The 19565-nt window shown below is 30.5% G+C and overlaps 1 protein-coding gene and 1 pseudogene across 1 annotated transcript; one reads left to right on the forward strand and one right to left on the reverse strand.

The window, feature by feature from the left end:
• The first annotated feature begins 6350 nt into the window (after positions 1-6350).
• On the forward strand, positions 6351-11263 carry LOC111036090 (double-stranded RNA-specific editase Adar-like). Its single transcript, XM_022317993.1, has 4 exons — positions 6351-6477; positions 8843-9603; positions 9673-10298; positions 10356-11263. Exons 2-4 carry the CDS (start codon positions 8893-8895, stop codon positions 10762-10764), a joined length of 1746 nt encoding a protein of 581 aa, XP_022173685.1. The 5' UTR covers positions 6351-6477; positions 8843-8892; the 3' UTR covers positions 10765-11263.
• Positions 11264-14624: 3361 nt separating this feature from the next.
• On the reverse strand, positions 14625-16764 carry LOC111036077 (annotated as a pseudogene).
• Positions 16765-19565: the final 2801 nt, after the last annotated feature.

A 19565-nucleotide genomic window follows, 5' to 3' on the forward strand; every position in this document is an offset into this window, starting at 1 on the left:
AATCACGTGCTAAATATTGGCGTAGAAAAATGTTGTGAAAAACTGTTTTCCCGCGCGGGCGGGGCTGGAAAAACGTTTCCCCCGCCCCACCCATATAAAATTGAATTTTCCGGGTAAACCGCTGCCGTACAAATGCATGCGAATCACGTGCTAAATATTGGCGTAGAAAAATGTTGTGAAAAACTGTTTTCCCGCGCGGGCGGGGCTGGAAAAACGTTTCCCCCGCCCCACCCATATAAAATTGAATTTTCCGGGTAAACCGCTGCCGTACAAATTTCAGAAAAGGACGTACAAATACATGCGAATCACGTGCTAAATATTGGCGTAGAAAAATTTTGAAAATTTGAAATGGGTGGGGCTAGGGAAATGTACGTTAATTTATCTTATCTTTAGATATCAGTGGATATGCGTCAAGCGATATTGTTGTCAGGTTTTACATTTGAGCTGCAGTTGACTGTCGGTTGTTATATATATTTAGTATCACTCGAACTTTTAATTTCAACTTTGAGTTCATCACTCCGACTGTTAGAAGGGCAAAACCTATATCTCGTGGAGCGCAATCGTGTCACGTTTTTTGTAGGTAAAACGGGCTCATTATGGCTAATGTAGAAATCAATCGGTTGTGTTTGTTGCACGTAAAAATGTAGGACAGGCGCAATTGTGTTTTACCGATGAAAATGAGCGACATTTATTAAAGCTACCATGGCGCCATGGTATTCGGTTAAAATATAAAAGGACAAAATATGTCCCAATATGTTGGATGCTTTGTCCTTGGATATTTTGACCTAGATTCAGCGTCACAGAATTATTACAAACCGCTATATGTAGAGCGTTCGTTATACTCGTCTCCTTTAATATTTTGGGGAGTTTTTATTTCAAAGTATTATGTGGTTACAATGCAAAACTTGCAATTGAAATTTTTAGTTTTTTCAAATATTTTTTAACTTTAAGAATTATATATACACTCATACAATATACATATACTATTATAGTATATCAGTGTCAAAGAACTTTTTAAATTGATTGTTTGATATCCTGATAACAGAGACACATTTTTGGCAAGATTTTTAGTGATATTAAAATCAAAACAGTAAAATATGTTAATATTTTTAGGAGGAAAAGCTCGTCTAGTATTTGCCTTTGCTTGATAAAATACTTAATTTTGAATAATTATTAATGTGAATAATATTTTTAATTTTACTCACCAATACTCCTATATGGAAATAATACGTCATAATGAAAAATTGTTTAGATCACATATTTATACATAACATAGGTAGTATTTGAAGGAACGTCGTTTATGAACCCGTTCACCTTAATATTCAGTGAATGATACCCGAACGTCACTCGTCTATATTTGATTAAATTTAAATGATTTTAAGACGCAAAATTTATTTGCCATTTCTTAAATATTTGTTTAAAATATTATATTGATTATTTATATTATATGATAATATTTTCTCATTATAATCCCTATAATAAATGTAATAAATTAAGTGAACAACCTAGTGAATGCATTCATTTTTTTAATGCACGTGAACTTGAACACAAACGAGTTCTTTTTTTAAGAACTGAACTAATTTTTTTAGTAAGCGTTCTGAACACTGGACATTGGTATGTTTAACAATGTACCCATACGTTTTAAATAATACCTTTGTTTCAGGCTATAACAAAGGCAATATAGCACGTTTTGGTCTGAACTGGTATTAACATGTTTTGACTTATTTTTGGGGTGGAAATATTATGTTTAGGAAAAAAAGCACATTTTCAAATCTGTTTTAACGCATAAAATATTACAGATACCTACAACAAAATTCATATTTTTTTAGGACTAACTCTTATTAAAGTATATTTATTTAAGCATACTATTATTATAATATAATTAAAATTTGCAAGTAGAATTAGTACATAAATATAATATGATTTGTAAGAAAGCTGTTGAATTATAATTACTGAAATAGTTAGCTCGTTAGTTTCTAGTTACTGGCGTTACAGCTATAGGAAGTAGGAACCTCACCTCTACCCTAGTATTGTCCGATCTGCCACCTGCGTCCATTTTGATTCGAATCAATGTCTTTGCTCACGTGGTTGTAATTATAGGCTTATGTTTATTGGTTAATAAGGATTTTCAAAAAATTAGCAACGTTTTGAAGACATTGTTTTGGGAGATCCCGTAATAACCGTTAATGCGACGATATTGGTATGTACACTAATGTATAATGAATTGTCACGAAATATTCGAGCTCAGTCACAGGTACATGCCGTATAATATTCTAGCGGGAAGGATCGAACCAGACTGGCGATCTTAGCTGAGATATCTCGATCGTCGGTCGGTTGCGTCACATTATTATGTCTATATATAATGTAGACATATGGAATAAAAGTATGGGAGTGTACGTTAAATTCATTTATTACGGTCACATTTTTTATGTCTCTGCTGGATATCTGTATAGTTAGAGGTAGTGGTATCTTCTTAGGGTGGTCGATTTATGTATATTATCGTGACACTGGTAAACCGGGCCTATTACTGTCATCGTTTCGTGTAATTTATTACCTTAAAAATGCATTTGAGTTTAATGGGTACATATAAAGGATAAACAGGTAAGGTGGAAGGTGGAACACGGGAAGGTGTACCAACTTCTATACATAATAAAATATTCAAATTAGGTATACGGTATATAGCCACAGAACTCATATCAGTTAAACAAATGTGATATATATTAAAAATTAATCTTTAATTCTGTATTCATTCAATTCCTAAGAAAATGTAGCATGTTATTAAAGTCTAGCAGTAATAGACATTTTTCCACTGCACCATACGTCTATGACCAACAACATATTTTATGATTTCTCAATTTCCATTGCAGAGTAAAAATATTTATTTGTAGTGCCTATGTTCCTTTTTATTTTTTTGTGTTTGATAGATATGTAATGATAATCATATTATAACACCATGAGACTTCACGAGGATGATGAAACGTATATCTTCAGTGCCAAGCCTCGCACGAGTCCATGCAGTTCCATGGCGTTTAAGATTGTTGTGCGGCTTAGGTGTGAACATATTCACGTCATATGAAAATTTTGAATACTTGTTGAATAAAATTGGACGATCAATATGCGAAAATGTGTTCCTAATCCCTATCCTCGAAAAATAAGGCGTGACTTTAAGTGTTATATGTAAGTTTAGCATATAGTTATTAGTACAGTAATATGATATGCATACTGGAGTACTTGACGACGGGACCGCGGACGCTCCAGCAGGAATCTGCTGATCCAACAATTCCCACCCTGGCCGTTGTACAGAGAGGCCCCTTGGTCACGGCCGCCCGGCAGTCGTTAAGTTAGACGCACTCGGGCAGAACCTCTTTTGTATTCAGAAAATCAATGAATAAGTCGAAAGCATTAATTGCATTAGTTTAGTAATTTGTAGTAATGAAGTATCTTTTAACATCAAAACCGTATCTTTGTCTAAATTTCTTTAAACACGACCTAACTGTCTTTTACCAAGGATAACAACGCGCCGATACACATCATTTGGTGGCAGCGGGAGTCAACAATTTTATTATAAAATAAATTGTTGAAGAACCAGCGTATACTACCGCCTTTCCTTACGAGTAGAAGACCGGACAATCGTCAGAGCATCAAGTAATTAAGACAAGAAACTCCAGAGTATCTCAGAATCAAAACGAAGAATTTACAGAACATCTAAATTTTCAAGTACATATATTTAGGTATTACACTATACGACGCAGAACATCGCATACGAATTCCAAAATCCAGAAACGTCAGCACAAACAACGGCAACGGCGCCGTCGCAGAAATCGTCACTGCCGCCGAAAACCGCCCAACTGGCAACTACGAACGTAACCGACGACCGTCGTGTCTCCACGACTCATCAGCCACACCGAACCAGTACGGATTGTCAAGGACATCAGCGCCGCCGCCATTGTGATATATCGAAGACGTCGCCGCCGTCAACGCAATAACTAGGTCACAGCTGTTGTCACCGCGTATCAATCAAAACAAACAGTTATCACAATCAACAATGTTATTATATATAGCCACCTTGTTTTTGTGAGTTATCCAATCATTTTTTTTTGTCATTAATCACTACGCATAAGCTCAAACTGATTTATACAATTGTGAAATAATATAAAATTAATAATAGTATAATTTGAGGGGAGGGAAAATAAAACGAAATCAATATAATCAAGGCAATCGTGAATAATTTTGTACTATTTTAATTTAATATTATTGATACTATAATTTTGCGGTGCTCTTTTTATTTTTATTCATTTTATTTTTTTATTTGCTTTTATTTATATTACTTGCATTGGAATCGAAAATTTAATTGGGGAAATTCATTTAATTATTGTATATCGTATGGTTATTTACTCAGTCTAGTTATTTCAAATCAGTCGTAGTCCATGTCAGATACTGATCAAAGCGAAACCACCAATTTTGAAAATCCTATGGATCTTGAAAGTAGTATTAGTGTTCCTTCTAGTGGGGAACTTTACAAAACCTCAGACGAATTTGACTCAGATGATAGTAGGTTTAAAATACAGTAAAACCTCATTAATCCGGACAGCCGTTTATAATACGTAAATTACGCTAGTTTATGCCGTAGATTAAAATAAACACGAAAACGAAGTATAAAAAGATAATGTAAGAAAATTTGTTTTGAAATTTAATGTAGATATAGAAACAAGTGTTGTAAAAAGAATGCGGTTGCCGCTAGATCAATCCCTTGATGATGCATTTTACCCAATAAATTTTTTTTTTAATTTATAATTTACGATTTTTGATTATTTTGCTTAATCCGGACTTTCATTATTTCGGACAACCTAGAGCCCCAATTAGTCCGAATTAATGAGGCTCTACTGTATATCTCAGTCAGATCATATTTTGGACAGGGCAAACCATTCCATAGGTAACACTGACTCGGTTCTCGAGGACGCGAAAAACTTACTTAAATTAACTAGTAATCAAAATCAAGCAGTAAAAGAAACAACAATGTCAAACTTTATGACCACACATCAAGCTTTATACTTGATCCCTTTGTTCAATGGGGAAAACGCTGATGATAGTTTTGCATGCGAATATGAGATTGTCAGGCAAATGGAAGAGTTGGAAAGTAACAACATTATACAGCCGTCTGAGTCCCCTCGGAACGCACCGCTTATCGTGATCCCAAAGAAACCAGATGCTCAGGGAAACGAAAATATCGAGTTTGTGTCGACACCAAACCATCAAAGTATCAATTTCTACAGAGAGAGGTGATATATTTAGGACATCTTATTACTGATGGAAGAGTCAAACCTGACCCAGGAAAAATCCAATGCGTACAAAACCATCCAGTTCCCAGAAATTCGACTGAAATCAAACAATTCTTGAGGTTTCTTGGGCTATTATAGGAGATTTATTGAAGGACACAGCCAAACGGCAAAACCACTCACAGCACTTTTAAATAAAGACGTACCATTTGAATGGTCAACTGAATGTCAAAGAGCTTTTGAGACGCTCAAGCAGAAACTCGTAGAAGCACCAGTACTACAATATCCAGATTTTGAAAGACCATTTATCCTAACTACGGATGCCAGCCAATTTGCAATTGGAAGTATTTTGTCACCGGGTACACCGGGACAAGATAAACCTATCGCCTATGCGTCTAGAACTCTAAATAAAGCCGAACAAGCTTACAGTACTACCGAAAAAGAGTTGCTAAGCATAGTCTGCTAATCATATGTTATGTAATAATGACATAAAATAACATAAATATTACATTTAATAATGCTTATTTGTTTAATATCATTGATTATAAGTACTAGTATTTTCTTTTTCAATCTATTGATATTATATCAATTGAAAATATATAATATATAATATATAAAAGCCGCGTTGGTACAACTGAATTTTATTTATTATTTTTTGATGTTGGCAATAATGTTCTTCCAACATGTTATCAATAATATTACATTTTGGAAGAAGTGGTTTAAGCCCTTGACACCCCATATCAAAGTGGAGGTTCTATAAGGGGGGTGGGAGAGTGTACTACTATGTACTACTGCCCCTCCTGCGGACCGTACCTGTTTTAATATATTATAGTTCCTTGAATCTCGGTTTCCTAACTCTACAAAGATATATTTTTATTGTTTTATCAATACGAAATTTGTTGCTATTCTGTATCCTTACACAATGCACATTTATTTAAAATATGTGATTTTAATATCCGACTACGGATTGTTTTTCTACTTCGGTATACGAAAGTAATAAATATATTTTGGCCTTGGAATAATCATGCGATTATTATATAGTATAAAATTATTATTGTTGTGGTAACACTGCGAGGTATTGCTGTAGTGATAGTATTGCGGTAGTGATATGGACCTAATTTTTTTGGATTTTTTCTCCAGACTCAAAAGCCAGAGTTCAACTCAAGTAATATTGTTTTAACTAACTAGTCGTTCATTCAGCGTAAGTACCTATGCCCTAGTGATTAAGCTTGTTAGTGTTGTGTTGTGGTGGCGGGTATTATCGTACCTTCTATGTAATTATTTAGTTTATCATGCATTCGGTATCCTGATGAACTGTGAACGTGTAATATTTACCTACCTATATTATTATTCGTTCTAGTGCTGTAACCGTGCTTATTGTATTGATTTTAGTTCGCCCGCCGCCGAGATAGAATAAATAATTATCTCCAGGATAAAGTCAGGACATTTTTCATGAATAATGATATTTCCGAATCCCGGTCCTGTCGTTATTTCGAAATATTCTATACTCCCACTCAAATACTCTCGAGCACGCTTATTTACCTTTCTTATCCATAGACATATTATTATTGTTTTTAATGTCTAGAAGATCTTATCCTCTAAGACCATGATGTCTACTAAGCTTATCTTAAAGATGGCTGAGTGGGGGGTTCCGTTGGTATATTCCATACAGTTGATCAAGTATTCTATATTCAAGCACACTGCACAGATTACATGAATTTGTGTTTTAATCTGTAATCTTTAATTCAAGTATCAGCCTATTATAATATTATACAATTATTCGAAATATTTTGACCATCAAAATAATTGTATAAATGTATTTAGGAATATTAATTAATAATTATAATACACAAAAGTTATAAATATGCTTGTCACTAACAAACATTGATGCAAATATTAATTTAATTTAGCCTGGTATTGCAATTAATAACAAAGATAGGATAGTTATTAACTTAATTCAAATGTGTCAACAGTGTACGGCGGGTCTGTATGTTGTTCATTGTACTGTCGTCATTGCATATTTGTTTAGCTATCAGGGATATATTAGAGTTTATAGAATATAGTATGTATATACCCATAAGGCCATAACAATACCTGTAAAGAAATACATTTATACCCAATTTCAAATGTTATTCTTTAGGTACACAGTATATTAGAGTGATATTTAAAAGTTATTTTATTTTTGTAGCTAAAAATTTTTCTTAATCTTTACATTCTGAGCAAATGCGGAAACTTTTAAGATGTGTAATTTTATTTTTTATTAGGCTAAGAATATTTTTGGGTATTAAAAGTCATTTAGATATTATGTTCAGCAGTTAGCCCCTTTCATTTAAACCCTTTCATTTAAGAGATACTTAAGAAAGTTAATTATTCTAAACTACCAATAGCTATATCAACACCGATGGGTTAAATACTAAAATATGTCAGTAACTAGATTTTAACAAAATTGGTTTAAGTTATTTAGTCATCTTTAGTGCAGTATTAGATGACTAGTGTTATTAAAAATCTGATAATTTAATTTATTATACTCATTCAAAAACCCCAGGTAAAAATAAATAATACAAATAGTTTTTATAATTATATGTAATGTTAGGTACTTACAAGTTACAATCCTCAACAAAAAAAAGTTTGTGGTTAGTTGATAGTTGTAATATTAGTAAAATAGGTATATAATTTGTAAAAGTTGCAAGTATTTAGAGTAGTAGAGCAATAGGTATCTAGTTAATGAGAGAAGTGAGGGTAAAAGAATTATTAAGTTATTTATTTGGAAAAAATGGTGTATACCTACCCAGATTTTTTTTTATTAATACATCCCAGGTAACGCAAATTCAAATTAATGTGAGTGAGCTATGTGATACAAAAATAACAATTAATATTTTTTTTTCTTCTGTACTTATACAAATAATAATGATGAACTATGATTACTAGGGCCCGGATTTTGTTTTGACTTGTTACAATACAATATTATAATATTCTCATGCAATATGTTTTATTACATAGAAGTTATTTTTGAAGTAGCCTTTAAGACTGGGTTTCCCAAATATTAGTCTCAATTCCTTATTTCTACATAAAAGGTTGCAAATGCTTAATATTTTCAAAAGTGCAAAGTGATAATATAAAGTCATAAGTGAAATACAATGAATAAACAAATCGGTGAGGTGAATTTGTTAGGTATGTTTAACAGAAAAATGTAAATACATGAAATATCATACACCATTGAACCTATCTAATGACTTAATTAATTTAAAAACAAATTACGTTATTTAATATTCACACCTACTAATGTTATAATAATTTGCATTATTGACTTAAGATTTTCAAAAAAAAAAAAAATTTAAAAGTATGCCTTTTCGGTATGGAGGTCATTAATAATTATTGAGGTTAAGCTCCTTCTAGTTCACATTTAGTTTGGCCGGAGAGAGTACTCCTCTCTTAAACTGTTGTATACTGATTATAAATGTATTTGTTATTTAATTGTTTATAATTTTGATTTTTGTATGCACGATGCACCTAATAAAATAAATTACCTGAATAATTATAACTGAAACAACTTTTTTTGTTTATAGACTTTGAAGAGTTATGGTTTTTGGTAGTTAAATTGAAACTATTTACAAGTATGGATGAGTCAATGGATTTTGAAAATACGACTTTATTAAGAGATTTCAATGAAACTCAACCTATTCATGAGTGGTCTCCTTTTATATGTGATGGACCTTTACATATGCGTACTTACAAAATTTCATTATATTTAAACAATCTTCGGTTTAATGGCCATGGGTCTTCAAAAAAAAAAGCTAAAATAGATGCAGTAAAGAACTTCAAATTATTCACTCTAAATCATGATAATTCTAAGGACAACCATACTGTAGAAAGTGATGTACTAGTTGAAAAAAGAAAATTTACTGACGATATAGAAAACCCGCCATTAAAAAAATTTGTTACGAAACATCAAGTCACTGAACATCAAACATCGGCAATATGCATCCTACATGAAATATTTTCAGGACAAACCTTGGTATACGAACATGAGCAGTCTCATGGTATATTAGAAACAATTAGTGTCATGGTTTCTGGTAATAAGTACATAGGTCATGGGAAAAGTAAAAAAGAAGCAAAAGAAATTGCATGTCGTAACGCTTTAAAATCCTTGTGTGATGCTCAGCCAATAGATAATAAGTTCAAAGATCAAATAGAAATGCTACGTACTGATTATAATGATGCTAAAATTATTGATCATTTTGCTAGAATCACAGATATGGTATATCAAAAGTTAGAATTTAATCAAATCAAATTTAAAGAATACTCAGTCATTGCAAGTATTATCAAAGTAAATGAATTATTGGTAAATAATTAATTTCTTAATATTTATTAATGTACCTATTATTTGTTTATATAGATTACCAAAGATGATTTGAGGTCAGCTCAAGTAATTTGTTTGGCTACTGGTACAAAATGTTTATCTGGTAACTATTTGAGCCTAAGTGGTGAATCTTTACATGATTGCCACGCAGAAATATTGACCCGCAGGTGCCTTTTAAAATTCTTTTATAAAGAACTCATGGAATCAGTGAAAGGCCTTCCTTCTATATTTATCTCAGATGATAAAAATTGTAAATTCAAATTAGCAGAAGATATAGCATTTCACTTATACATAAACACGGCTCCTTGTGGTGAAGCTAGAGTATTTAGCTTCTGTGACACAGAACACCAGTTTAATCGTTTAAACCGTGGTTTACTACGATCAAAAATTGAAAATGGTGCAGGTACTGTATCTGTGTTTGGTAGAGAAGTTCAGACATATGATGGAGTTGCTCAAGGTGAACGTCTTGTTACTATGTCATGTTCAGACAAACTAACACGATGGAATGTACTTGGACTTCAAGGCAATTTATTATCAAATTTTGTCAAACCCATTTATTTAGAATCAATATCAATTGGAAGTATATTCAACATAAATCATATGAAGCGAACAATTTATGGTCGTGTTGAAAACTTCATTGATAAATTGCCACAAGATTATAAGTGAGTAAACATTTGCTTATTTTAAATCTTTATTATATAACTATATTTTATTTATAGATTACAGAAACCTCAACTTCGTGGATATGGTATACTTCCTCGCAGATCTGTTACACAACCACCACACAGTGTGAATTGGATTATAGATGAAGGAATTGAAATTATTAAAGGAAGCATGGGTAGAACAGTCGAAAACAGGTTGTCCAGAGTATGTAAAACCTCATTGGCTACAGAATATATTAAACTGTGTAGTGCTACAAATAATCCACCAACTCTTATTGAAAATGAAACAAATATATTTTATGATTCATTGAAAAATAAAAACAATGATTATGTTGCTGCTAAAAATGAATTATTATCAACATTTAAGTCATTAAATCTTGGGACTTGGGTACATAAGCCCGAAGAACTTAAAAGTTTTGAATTAAATGTTGGTAATGCAATAAATAAAATTGATAAAATACTATAATAATAATAATATTCATTGGATATTTTACTAAGAACATTCAAAGTTGAGACAATTTTTTTTTAAATTTTTATTTATAAAGTTTTCATAACAGTGTAAACTATGAATGGTGAATTAAGGAAGGAGCGAATAAGACATTTACCACCTTCCCTTAATTTAGTATTTAATTTATATAAATAGATGTTACTTTCTGACTTATTATCATTTATATGTAAAAATGAAAATTCTATACATCACTGAGGAAATTTTTCTTTACTCTGACTGTTTTTAAGGGTAAATATTTTGTTTTTAAAGATTGTATAACTTTGATGCCTGCCTCTATCTGTAACCCTTAGTTAATATTAATAATAATAAAGCATAACATTGGTTAATTTTATAACATGCAAATTTATTTAAAATTTTTAATGACTTCACTATTGCTACTAGTATCTGATACCTCTCTCTCAATAATAATGTATGATATTTGTTAAATTTGTTAACCTCTCTTATAAAATATAATTATATTTGGTCAGAGGTACGGACAAAAAATTAACATACAAAATGTATCTGTTATATATTATGTATTGGATTATTTGTATACATATGCTTAAATAGTTTTTCAAATACAACCCTTAATATTATTGAATTTACTAGCATTTTTAAATTTTTAATCCCAAAAAAAATATCAAAAATGTACCAATGTGTTAATTCACTAAATTATGATTTATAGGTAATGCTTTCGATGTGTTATAGTCAACAAATAATTATTCATTTATTGTAAATACAATTTAAAATATGATCTTGAGGTTAAAAATTAAAATTATTGTAGTGTTAGGATGTCGATGACTTTTGCATTTTTTTCCTTTGATTCTATACAATGCTATTCTAGCTAAAAATTTGTTTTATGCTCCCTTGAAGCAAAATATTCTAATTTTATTTTGCATTTTTTTTTTTTTTGCATTTTTAGGCATTTTTATCTATAACTGCATTTTTTTGTATTTTAATGTCATTTTTTGTACTTTTAGTACAATGTGGGGAATATTTCTCAAATTTTAGATTAGAGCAACTGCTAAACCCAAATTTAATTTATTTTTTATAATTTTATATTATGCTGAAAATGCTGAAAATGTAAATATATACTATTGTTTATTAATATTATAATTTATAATTTATAATTCATATTTTAAATTACTATTCCCATTAACACTCATATCTCCATCTAATAAAAATTATTATTTATAAATACATTTTTTTCACTTACCTAATTAGTGTTTTTGATCATTTTTAAGGTAATTTTTTGAAGTTTTTAGGATATTTTTGCGTGTTTTTTAGATCATCAACATCCTAACTCTAATTATTAATATTTCTATGCATACTTTTAGATTACATTTTGTAATATTTTTTACATGATTATACTTCTTATATTATACTTATATATTTACCAAGATCCAGAGGATGACAACTTAACTCAAATGTCATTAATAGATTCAAAAAAATATCAAATACGTAGTCAACCTAGAACAATAAATTAACAATTTATTAGATGAAGGATACTTTGATATATTATTATGGTAATACGATTAATTGTAGTATTAGAATACTATATTACTCTATGTACTACGATAACACGGTCCTGTGAAAACATAGATAATAATATGATATAAAACAGTGTTTCTTAACCTGTGTATCTGACTTTAGACCATAGATAGTAAAGATAATATCTTTATTATCTATGCTTTAGACTTAGGAGTTCCGCGAAAGCACTTTATCTACATTATCTATCATTTATAATTTTTTAAAGATAATTTTTATAGGGGTTCAGCATAAAAACAATATATTCGTTTGGTGTTTCGTGATATCAAAAAGGTTAAGAAACACTGATCTAAAAAGTTGAAAACGATAATTTGTTGCTGTAACTATTCTGTGTCCTTACCTACATAATGCAAATTTATTTAAAATATTCACATTTATGTGAAAAATTGACGGAAAATAATTAATTTTTAATATTAATATTTTTATATTATGTATATAATTTTAAGATGCATTGAGCGTCCAGTAACATTTGATTCAAAATTCTAAAACTTCATCAAAATAATTTTTTATCAGCCAAATTGAAATCAAATATTATAATAACGTAATATCCGGACATCCGACATACAACGGCGGCAAGCTTCCAGTTCGAAACTGACTGAGGTAGACTCACACGAACTACGTAATATACCATCAGCTCAACTTGTGATGTTCGCGATATTCGGGTAGGGTAACAAGCATAATAATTAATATTGTACTGTAATAGTGTATGGCTGCACAGAAATAAATTTGCATTATGTAAGGATACAGAATAGTTACAGCAACAAATTTCGTATTGATAATACAATACAAATATATCTTTGTAGACTGTAGAGTTATAGGACACCGAGATTCAAGGAACTATATATTAAAACAGGTACGGTCTGTAGGAGAGACAGTAGTACAGAGAGTAGTACACTCTCCCCCCCCCTTATTAATTTATTATAGTACCTCCTCTTTGATATGGGGCGTCAACGGCGGTGAACGGAAGCACGAAAAAGACAAACCGGTGACTGCGGCGGCCGTCGGTCAAGCTCTCGACATGTGAGTCAAGTTGGCACCGGCACTATAATATGCTAGGTCGCTAGGACCGTAATTCTAATATCGAAAAATTGATAGATTTTGCTAGGTCATTTTCAGAATTTGCTAGTATTTCATTCAAACGTAAATCAAAATTCAAATATGCCGGTGCCAACTTAACGCAGCACCGGCACATTGCCCGATCGGTTCCAAAGTAGTATCGAAAAATTGCTAGTGAATTGATAGGTTTCGCTAGATGGCTTATACATTTTCAATTTGTTTTTCTTTTCATTATTGTTGAAGTGCCTTGTTGAAGATGGGAACATCGCGATGATCTTAAAAAAAAGACCACACGCGTTTCACCACAACAACTTATTAATCCGCATATCTTAATTTATGTCATTTCGTAAAAACCTAATCTAAGATTTTATATAATCATTCCATTTTATCAGTTGTAATTTTTTTTTTTTTTTTTTATAAAGTGAAAAGTAAATATCTCGATTAAAACTGCTCTTGTCATTTGATATAGATAGTTTTGACAAAATGTATGTTTTAATGATTTGTTTTTTATTTATGATGTTAAATAAGTGCTAACCTGACAGTAGATTTGCACTAGTATAAAACGTGGTTACCTAGTGATAAATTATGGTAATCGGTCAAAATCTATCCATTTTTACGTAGATTAGTAAATTACACATTATAAAAATATAAATATAAATATATTATATAATATGTAAATAACGTTAGTAGTAATAATATCACAAAATATACTGCACACACATTAGTCAAATAGTCAAATAATATAAAATAAAATGTAAAACAATTTGTTTTTATGAATACAGTATACCTACGAATTATAAAATAAAATAAAATATTAAATAATTTGCTAAAAAAATAACTAACTACACTATTTTCTAAAAATTTAGAAAAAAAACTCATACATCATTGTAAAATCAATACATTCATCGCTCCACTCAGAATCTAAAATTTTCTGAAAATATTAGCTCTTGAAATTAGTTAAGCCTACTATATATCTACACTGCATCACTAATAGTAAAATAAATTTTGCACAAACATTAGTTAGTCAAAAAATATAAAATACAATGTAAAATAATTTGTTTTTATGAACACACAATAAAATAAAATAAAATAGTAAATAATTTGTTAAAAAATATAACTACCTACACTATTTTCTAAAAATTAAAAAAAAACGTTTTTAAAAATGCAACATTTTATTTTAATTTCTAATAAAATTAGCTATAGCATTTAAAAAATTTGGAATATCACTACTTCCATCATAGTACTCTTTGCAAAGATGTTTTAACATATATTTTATTTTATTTTTCAATGGTGGTCCAATAGTAGCCAGTTGACGCTGCGCGACTTTGGTCTCGTCTGCTGCATTTTCATGCCGCATCTTAGTAATCAATGTCCAAATTGTTGGATGTTTGTGATTCACCTCAGTGGCGTCATTTGTGGGATGCAAGGGTATGCAAATGCATCCCATGAATATTTTTAAACACACTTTTTGTGTAGATTATTTTATAAAATTATAAAACAAATAACAATAGTTTTGTAATTTTTTTTTGATTTGTCACAATATTTTGTGGATCACCAATATAACATGATATCTACACAGTGTAAATAACGATAAAACGTCGATAACCGTTACTATTTTACTAACTTACAGCGGGGCCTCAAATAGTCGGGTTCGTTAGTGTCGTCTAGCGGGCGGCGGGGCCCCCACTATTTTATTACTCCATAGTCATCCGTTGTCGTGTTGTCGTTTCTTGTTTGTATCGCGATTAAATATATTAATAGATATTTTTAATTGTGGTTTGTACTGTGGTAATATTATAAAAAATATGGTATTGAACCTTTGAACATAGTTAATATACTATATATTTATATTATTACTGTCCGTGTCGTTCTTGAATCGTGACACGCGTTGAATTTTTATACTTAAACACCTGATAAAATATCTATATTCTATATATTTTATAAGATGAATAAAAAACGTGATACATCAGAAGCTTCTATCATGTCGAACTACTAAAATAATTTCCATATTTATATAATAAATATCTATAATACAAAATACCACAAGACACACTTGCTCGCCACTCATGCACATATTATAATATTTTAGATTTTGAAAGGAGTAATAATGTTAATTTTACAATGATTTTTTTACACCTTATTCTATCTGCTTGACAATGCTTATACTATGCTTTTTTGATTTTTGCTTTTCAGATTTGTAGCTAAAATAGAAAAACGATTTTCTTGTACTAATAATGATATTTTGATGGTTATGGACATTTTTAACTCCAACAGTAATCATTTTTTAAATTCAAATTCTATTTATCTTGAAAAATTTCTTAACCATTATAGGCATTTTAAAATTAATTCTATATATTTATCTTCTGAATTTTCTTCCATCCAAACACTACTCAAAGAAAAAAAGAAATTAATCCTGATAATATAACACTGACAGAAATGCTATCTAAACTAGCATCTGCTTTTGTAGAAACCTTAAACATTTTAACGATTATTTTAACATTGCCTGTTAGTACTGCTTCTAATGAACGCTTTTTTTCTACATTGAAAAGAGTGAAAAATTATTTGCGCTTAACTATGAGAGATAAAAGGTTAAGTGATTTAATGGTAATTGCAACTGAAAAGGAAGAAGCTGATACATTAGATCTTAATGAAGTAGTAGATAGTTTTGCTAAATTAAAATCTGGAAGATTTCCTTTATTGTAAATTGTAATTTATTTTATTATATTTAAATATACATTACTTAATTATTATATTATTTGGTTTATACACATTTTTATATCATAATCTATTAGGTAATTTAGTTTTTTTTTAGAGCGTTAATTGATCAGATGAACAGTTTTAATCAGTTATATTATCTAATTGATTATTGAAAAATTAGCTGTGGTGATCCATATACCTAATATTGTGTTATTTTTTATTGTTATTTGTTTTATACTTTAATTTCTATAAAATGATCTACATTTACATAAAAAGTGTATTGAAAAAAATTCATGGGATGACTCGACCATACGAGTGACTGGTATTACTTAAGATTTTCAATATTGGTTTTGCATCCCATGAAAAAATGTGAAATGACGCCCCTGATTCACCTTAATTAATATTAAACAAATTATATTGAATATTTTAATTGAAAAAAAATTGAAATAATAAATAAGTACTTACTAAGTTTGAAAACCGATTATTCCATCCCTCACATACATTAGTCCGATCTCCGTTGTTTAATGTTGCGTCTCTTATATTCCAGACAGATAGTGGAAAATGAGATGTTTTACGCAATTTTTTACGTGTCTCTGATTGCCCGTTCCCAACTCTTTTATACGACCCTACATATGTGCGTTCAAAATACTCGACCAAATCTGTAGCTTCTTCAGGCATGACACTTTTTAAATAATTTAAACCTTGAACAAATCAAGCTATTTATAGACATTCATAAAATTTAAAAATGTTTGTTCTTTTTTCTTAAAAAATTCTTCGACTCAAAAAGCTTGAAAATAATGTAATACAATGTTACTCATAAGTAAGGACTTGATGACCTAAAACAAAAGTGTGCAAATGCATCAAGTTCCGAGTCCTAGTCATAAGTTTTTAATATAGCAGTACAAAAAAATGTATTTCTGTAGTTAAAAAATTATAAAATATTTAATACTGTGTTAGTCTACTATATAATAAAATAAATTACTTCAGTAGCATATAATAGTATCGCATACTATACTAAAATTAGTAAAATGTACATTAGAGGGGTACCTCATCTTTTTTTTATGAGCTTCCAGTAAAAACTATTATAGCTCAACAGTTATATAAGTACATGATATAGATACAATGACAGTGTGGTGTTACAATAGTATATATTTACAATGATATAGATAAGAAGAAAAAAATTATAATTATTCCATTGAGAAGAGTCTTGGTAATTTATATAATATTAATTAATGATATAGAGTAATGAAATAGAATCGTAAATTATAATGAGCGCGTAGTTAATTTGATAATGATAATATGTAACGAGTTGATTGGGTTAGATGGAATTTGGATTATGGTGTAAATTGTTTTTGTAGAATAGTGGTAAAGAGGGAAATAAGTGGATTTATAAGAGCGGAGAGTTCTGTGATAAACTTAGCTAACAAATTATCATTTGGGAAATTATTATGTGACAAACTATTATTGGAATTGATGATAGAGGCATAGGAAGCTTCGGGAAGATGAGGAGGAATTTGGAGAGGGGGGGAGCGTAGGAACAGTATTCGGATTTAAGTAATTTGATTTTTGTTGAATCGGCTGAGAACGTTTCTTATGTTTGAGAAGTTCATTATATTTAGTTGCTTTGAGGTAAGCTTGGTTTTTGATGATATTTTTGCACACGGGGCAGCCCTTGTAGGAGGCTGTGTGTGGTCCTGAGCATAATGCGCATTTCGCGAGAGTGGTAGGTGGTTTTGAGCATTCGAAGGAGAAGTGGTTATCTCCGCTTTTGACGCAACGAGGGTTATGGTGAGAAAAGTTACTTGTATGAAAGTAAGCCTGGCATGACTTGTATTGAGGAGGGGCACGTTTTTTTTTGGAAGTACAATTTTAATTTTGGTGTGTAACATCGAGTCCAGATTGGGAATGTCGCTATTATTGGTTACAGGTTTTAGATCGACACGAAAAAGAGGCAACGCATTTTTGTTGATACGGTATAAAATGTTGGTGACCTGAATTACTTCATAGCCTTTATCTGTGATGTTGGCTTGTATATCTTCAACGGGCGTAGAAGGGTGGAGGTGTATAAATACATTGTACTGTTTTGGCTTGGGAGAGTGAATATGGAATTTGAACTGCTCGTTATCAACTAGGTACTTAAAAATAGTGTTCCAGGCAACTACGGTCCCGGCTTGGATAATCAGATATTTAGAAGTTGATTTAAATAGAATGCTCGACGATTTGGTTGCATCAAATAGAGCGTTTTTGAGCGTGGAAATTTCGTATCCTTCACTTACGTAAAAGGGAGATGTCTGAACTTTAGTCGGAGAGGGTGGTTCCATGTTGGCCGGCGGTAAATTGAGCTGATCCTGAGATGATAAATTGACAGGTGGAGGGCTGAACACCTCCGGAGGAGAATCGGCATCTTCAGAGAGAGAGGCCTATCTGTTGGGTGTAACAAATATTTTGCTTTTTTTTTTCGCAGTTTTTGGTAGACGATGATAATAGATTACGTTTTGGGGTATTACGGGACATATTTGAACTGGGAATAGAACGCCATTAGCGAATAGCGATAACGGACGGAGGTTGTGAACGTCTGCTCACGGTAAGCGTTTACGATCGACTGACCCCATCTTTTAAATTATTTTAAATTATTATAAAATATAAAAATATTATAATATTTAATAATATTATTATTAAATTATCTTTGAAATTATTTTAAATTTCCCATATTTTAAATTATCAAATTATATTTTAAGTTGTAACTACAACTACTTACCTGTATTAATATCATTTATTGGTCATTTAAGGGGTCATGTGTTCGAAAGTCATGTGTTTGAATGCTGTATGTTCGAACGTTAAGTGTACGAAAAATTGTCTGTTCGAAAGATTATATGTTCGAAATTATCGATTAATTAAACACGAATTTTACCAAAATATTAATTATTCGTTGATTCGATTTTCTGCGTAAAAAATTAAATTTAAAAATACGTATCAAAAAGTCGTAAAATAAATGAGTCGTTAATAAATATAAATGCTAAATAAAAAAAAAACTAAAAACTTAAATTATACGATATTCCTCTTAGAAACTCAATAATACTTATGTCTTCTTTTTGAATATGACGCCAGATATTTTGACAAAAGTGAAGAAAACAAGCAGAATGTGTTACAAATGGAAACACGTCATTGATCGCGTTGATTGAAGCTTTTTCAAAGTCTGTTATTATTTCAAGTTCCCTTATTACTTTCGAAATTAATATTATTTTTAATTGCAAAATTATTAAACTCGTTTAGCACTGTTTTATAGTCATCTTCAGTTTGGTTGGTCATCAGTACGTATACCAATGGTACACAAATGTTGTTATATTAATACCTCGTGAAATTGATCCATGTATTGTAAATATCTGTTTAAAAATTCTAGGACAAGCTTTAAATGTTCCATCAGCGAGCCAAAATTTGATTCCCTCAAATATATACAATTCTGAATGGTTGTAAAATTC

This window comes from Myzus persicae, unplaced genomic scaffold (assembly GCF_001856785.1).
Source record: "Myzus persicae strain clone G006 unplaced genomic scaffold, MPER_G0061.0, whole genome shotgun sequence".
Lineage (NCBI taxonomy): Eukaryota > Metazoa > Arthropoda > Insecta > Hemiptera > Aphididae > Myzus > Myzus persicae.

Bases quoted from the DNA above. Each gene is read 5' to 3' on its own strand.
- LOC111036090 (XM_022317993.1), top strand. From the start codon at position 8,893: ATGGATGAGTCAATGGATTTTGAAAATACGACTTTATTAAGAGATTTC. The intron at 9,604-9,672 runs GTAAATGAATTA...TTGTTTATATAG, and splicing joins TCATTGCAAGTATTATCAAA to ATTACCAAAGATGATTTGAG. The intron at 10,299-10,355 runs GTGAGTAAACAT...TTTTATTTATAG, and splicing joins AAATTGCCACAAGATTATAA to ATTACAGAAACCTCAACTTC.